Source organism: Micromesistius poutassou, assembly GCF_964030765.1.
Source record: "Micromesistius poutassou genome assembly, chromosome: 15".
NCBI lineage: Eukaryota > Metazoa > Chordata > Actinopteri > Gadiformes > Gadidae > Micromesistius > Micromesistius poutassou.
In genome coordinates this window covers 9039644-9045608 of record NC_140285.1, presented here as the reverse complement: position 1 = coordinate 9045608, position 5965 = coordinate 9039644, and the positions used below count along the sequence as shown (strand labels likewise).

The window sequence follows — 5965 nt, the reverse complement described above, 5'->3', positions numbered from 1 at the left end:
ACGTCGATAATTTTGAGAAAGGTGACTCAGTGAAACGATATGAAGTTAAAAAAAGAAAATCTAATTGGGATAATATACACCTCTCTCGGGCAGGCACATGCCCACACACACACTTATCAACACACGCTCTCATACACACACACACACACACACACACACACTCACGCTCTCACACACACACACACACACACATCCACACACCCACAAACACACACGCATACACACAAATCCGCACACAAAATCCTCCCTATCACATCCCCTTTGTGTGTCCATCCCGCACCGCCTCCCCACCTCCCACACTACCTCCCCACCTCGCCCCATCCCCTCCCTCCATCCCCTCCACCCGCTAGTAAAAACTGGGCTAGAATTAATTAACGACGAATGTGCTGCGCAGGACGATGAATCATCTGGGCCGACTGACACCCGGGATTGGAAGGCGGTGGTCGTTCCTCCCGGCCGCCACCCATTTGATAATGGCTCCCGCTCATTTACATTCGCCATGGATGAGGTCTTAAGAGTCGCCGGCCATCCATCAGACCCGGCTTATGTTGAATGGTCGATACTCTCCGTGGCAACTTGAGCGGGACGCAGTGGCGGGTCATCGGCCTGGGGGGGGGGGGGGGGGGGAGTGGGCCTAGGGGGCACGCCCCACGGCCTGGGGGGACGGGGGACGGGGGACGGGGGGGGGGGGACGTCACCTTCATCAACGTTTTGACAACTGTAAGTGCAGGGATGGGCTGCATCTCATACCGGACCTGTCCTTGAACAGCAGCGTGGCGAGGAGCACACGTCGCCGGTGTGCCCCATGGCAACTCTCTGGGGTCCCGTGAAATACCTTTTATATCATCTCTTGTCAAAGCACCCCGCACTTAACTCTCATGTGCTCTCTCTCTCTCTCTGTAGTCATACTACACCTAGTAGACCTATCACTGCATCCTGGTGTGGCAATAGACACGCCGAAGTGTCCATTCACTGCATGTATATAAAAGACCTCGATATAAACACCAGCTTGTTGCTGATGCAGCTAACAAGTGCTTCCTCATGCGTGGCAAAATCCTCACCAGTTTCTTCAAAAAGGGTTAAATTATAATAGGCCTACAAATTGCATTGTGTAGGCGATGTGGTCAAAATGTTCAATGGGAAATCATCACCGTGCTATGTTTCATTTAATTAATTATTTCCAACATAAACGCAGCGTCTTGCATCCAAGGGCAACACGTGTCTCAAGGCATTTCTGGTCTGACTCTTGCATTTTTTTTGCGGGCACGCGAGCCACTTGACGTGATTCATAGTGAGCTGCGGCTTTATTTTTTTTTTTTTTCCAGAAAGACGGTGCCGCCCTGTTTTCGGTCGATGCGTCCCCTTTAATGTGAAAGTAGAAGTCTCGAGGCGGCGGCGGTGGCGGAGGAGACAGCGCTCTGGAAAGGGGCGAGGCGCGCGCACGGGGATCTTAAATGCGCTGCTATGTCCAAACCTGCAGCCTACGCACCTGAACGACCGGGGGGCCGGACGACGATGATGGCGACTTTTTCCATGGGAGACATGGCGAGATAAGACAAGAGCCTGCAAAGAGTGTGTCGCTGGCTGTGGTGAAGGTGCGACGTCCGTCAGTGTGTACAGACGGTGGCTGTGCAGTGGGGAGCGACACGGGGGGATGAAAGGACTTCCTCTGAATGTTAAAATAACACCCGGGAGAAGAAGACCCCATCGGATAAACATACATGCATCTCCGCGCCAAGAGGAAAAGGGTGAATTTCTGGTGTTGCATGTGCTCGATCAAAAAAAAAAAAAATAGCATGATGCTCTCTAAGCATGCAGATAGATAGACGCTTGGCTTTTTGCTTTGACTAACGCATAACATGTGTGTGTCTGGGAGAAGTGCAGCAGGCTGTGATGGCTGGAGGCAAGCCTGGACACCTGCCGCCACCTCTGAGCGCTCACTCAGCCGCTCGCGTTCTCTGGCAAACACACCGCAACATTATGGGGAGAAAAAAAGACATAACCTAATGCATGAACCTGGCTGTTTTTGTCTCCAATACGTGCAACGATAGATGGCTGAGTTTATAAGATCACACAGGGAGGAAGCTGTGTGACTGGGCTGTTCGATCATGGATCGAGGTGGGTTTTTTTGGAGGGGGGGGGGGGGGGGGGGGGGGGAGGAAGAAAGGCGCAAATTGCAGCCCGCACGATGGTTGTTTCCCGTTATGGAGGTTAGGGACTTAACGATGATTGAAAACAAACGAAAACAATAGCCCTGCTGCTGAGAAAGTGTCAACAAAGCGGAGATCATTCCTCCGGGTAGTAGCCTACAGATGTGCTAGAGATCAAACAGGTGATTCGCCTCGCATTAAACACAGGCTGCTGCTGCTGCTGCAACAGGAATAGCCTCCTCAGAGCGACTTCCAGGATCCACCCTCCTCATCTGCACACCCCATGGCAGAGGATTGTCTTGGTGTAAAGCCGTGATATTGTTGTGAGGAGGGGGCGGTCATGATTTCTATAAGACACAGCATTTTTTTCTTTTTTTAATCGCTGTAAGAAATCGAGCGTTTCGAATTTTCTTCAGGGTAAACAACCAAAACCAACCTTCCCAACAGAGCTGCTCGTTAAAGCCAATGGGTAGGTAGGTGGGAGACGGTATCCTCACTGCTTGTCCCCTCTCCCTCTCCTCCTTCGGCTGGGTGGATGCACAGCCGGGGGCTTCGGGTGATGTAGCGGGGTGGACCCGACTTGTCTCCACTGGGCCCCAATACGCATCAGCGCTGAGCGGAGGGAGTCGCTCCTAGACTGTAAACAAGCCTGCCACGTCGTCGGCACCCGAGCGCCACAATAAATAGGTGGGAGTTTATGGATGTTTCAATATTTTACATTTTAAATATTAAAATAATACTTGATAAATTATGTGAAGGCCCACACTTATTCCACACAGAACGTTTACAGTTGACAGTTTGCTGAATCAAATCGGCCTATTGAGTAAATCAATTAAAGCTATAAATATATGGCTGTACAGAACATACGTGTCACGCTGTCGTTACGACCATGCAATTTGCATATGCCGTTTCAGCCGAAAGTGGTGAAGGCCAATTGAAAAACAATGATGTATGAAAGGTATTTTTTTCCGACAGCTCTGATTATACTATATTTTAATTTTCCATTTGCCTTAATGAGTTGGTACAAAGATACAGTTATTTGTGCATACATCATAAATTCAACTCTTCAATACGTTCAGTTGGTCAAGGTTTGGCTTAAGTGTGTGAGGGGAGTCTGGGCATATTGGATATAAACAGGGAAAAAGAATGAAGGTCATTGAGAACGTATGAAGCACTCAGCGCATAATCCGATTTGGTTGTTCTAATTGCACCTTATGAGAGCTGATACTGTATTGCTTGGAAGCATATTGATCCTTAGTGTGGTCATATGAGAGAGAACTCAGAACCTAATACAGAGACGAAATGGAGCCAGTGGTCTCCAAGGAGGCCTTCCCCTCCACTCTCTGTTCAGCTATCCAACCTTGTTGCTTTCTGGACATGATGTAAGCCCCATAGTGCATGCCTCCACACCATCATAATCATGTGCATATCTCGCTACATACATTAAGCTAAATACATCTACTTCAACAAATAAGTCAGCACAAAGATGTACAAAAATGTATGAGCCATGCAACAATAACTAACTAACCCTATATAAAAACAAAATAATACTTTACCGCAAAGATGACCAACAATGATTTAAAACCTATGCAATGTTTTTTTGGGAGTTAAAAAGTAATACTGTAAGTTCTGTTAAAGTGAGTTGAAGTTTTGTTTTCTCTGTGTTTTTTATTTGAATGTGTCCTGGTACTGTAATACATTGATACAATATGACCACTACTACTAACAGTCAGCATCTGTTGTGTTTCTGTCTCGTCTCCAGCTCATCACACGCGTTTGTGAGCAGGCCGCGGTGAAGGACCCGTCGCACCGTAAGCCTTCAGAGGCCCCACTGGGGCCCCACCCTGTCTGAACACTGCAGGTTCCGTTCGCCTCCACCATGACGGTTGCCAACGGAGACCCCGTCGACGAGGCAGCGGCGCACCCGGGTCTGCCCCTCGAACACTACGACCCGGACCCCGACCACGAGTGCTGCGAGCGGGTGGTCATCAACGTCTCGGGCCTGCGCTTCGAGACCCAGCTGAAGACCATCTCCCAGTTCCCCGAGACCCTGCTGGGGGACCCCAAGAAGAGGATGAGGTACTTCGACCCCCTGAGGAACGAGTACTTTTTCGACCGCAACCGACCGAGTTTCGACGCCATCCTCTATTACTACCAATCGGGAGGCCGGCTGCGTCGACCCGTCAACGTGACTCTCGACATCTTCTCCGAGGAGATTCGGTTTTATGAGCTGGGCGAGGAGGCGATCGAGATTTTCAGGGAGGATGAGGGCTTTATCAAAGAAGAAGAGCGGCCCCTTCCGGAAAACGAGTTCCAAAGACAAGTGTGGCTGCTCTTTGAATACCCAGAGAGCTCGGGTCCCGCTCGCATCATCGCCATCATTTCCGTCATGGTGATCCTCATCTCCATCGTGAGCTTCTGTCTAGAGACCCTGCCCGTCTTTCGCAACGACGACGAGGAGTTGCACAAAGTCTATCCGCCTCACTTCAACCAGACCTACGTCTACACCTCGACATACTTCACCGACCCCTTCTTCATCCTGGAAACCCTCTGCATCATCTGGTTCTCCTTTGAGTTCCTGGTGAGGTTTTTTGCGTGTCCGAGCAAAGCCGGGTTTTTTGGCAACATTATGAACATTATTGACATCGTTGCCATCATCCCCTACTTCATCACCCTGGGAACAGAGCTGGCAGAGCGACCAGAGGACGGCCAGGCAGGTCAGCAGGCCATGTCTCTGGCCATCCTTCGCGTCATCCGTCTGGTCCGGGTGTTCCGTATCTTCAAACTCTCCCGTCACTCCAAGGGACTGCAGATTCTGGGACAGACTCTGAAGGCCAGCATGCGGGAGCTGGGCTTACTCATCTTCTTCCTCTTCATCGGAGTCATCCTCTTCTCCAGCGCTGTCTACTTCGCAGAGGCGGATGAGCCGGACTCCCAGTTCAGCAGCATCCCAGAGGCCTTCTGGTGGGCCGTGGTTTCCATGACCACTGTAGGCTACGGAGACATGGTCCCCACCACCATTGGAGGGAAGATCGTGGGGTCCCTGTGCGCCATCGCCGGCGTGCTGACCATCGCCCTGCCCGTGCCCGTCATCGTGTCCAACTTCAACTACTTCTACCACCGCGAGACGGAGGGCGAGGAGCAGGCGCAGTACCTGAACGCCCCCAGTGTGCCTAAAGTGGAGTCGACGGAGGACCTGAAGAAGAATGGTCGGAGCGGCAGTGGCTCCACCATGAGTAAATCGGACTACATGGAGATCCAGGAGGCGGTGAATCACACCACTGAGGAGTTCCGCCCCGAGACCATGAAGACAGGCAACTGCACCCTAGCCAACACTAACTATGTTAACATCACCAAAATGCGTACGGATGTATAACCTGAGCTGAACGGCCTTTGGTTCGCTGATGAGGTATGTCTGATGGCGAGGGAGAAGGCTCTTCTTCCTGCTGATCTACATGTGTGGCCCCAGACATGGTGTCCAGAACAAATCGGTACAGGGGACTAGGAAGGCAAGGGTCCCAATACGACCTGTAACATCTATCACAGGATAACCGGCTGCCATCCCATCCCACTTTTTCAAACTTTCAGTGTCTGCATGGATTAAGTCTTATCTTTGTGACTATTCAGTAATCAACTCTTCTTACAGTGGTAGCCTAAAAGTAGCCTAACCAGTAATAATCAATAGTATAAAAGCATTAAGTGTCTAGCGGTTGGCATTATCCTGCTCAAACTGCCGTTTCTAGAACTTGCACAAACATATGTTTTCTGCCTTACAAAAAAGTAGTACAACGTTAAAAAGGAGCACCATCTCTTGC

At 50.4% G+C, this 5965-nt stretch overlaps 1 protein-coding gene across 1 annotated transcript; it reads left to right on the top strand.

The window, feature by feature from the left end:
• Positions 1–4029: 4029 nt before the first annotated feature.
• On the top strand, positions 4030–5526 carry kcna2b (potassium voltage-gated channel, shaker-related subfamily, member 2b; the record flags this gene model as incomplete). The annotated part of the gene is made up of 1 exon (XM_084480284.1): positions 4030–5526. The coding sequence occupies one exon, from the start codon at positions 4030–4032 to the stop codon at positions 5524–5526; it is 1497 nt and encodes a 498-aa protein (XP_084336410.1).
• Positions 5527–5965: the final 439 nt, after the last annotated feature.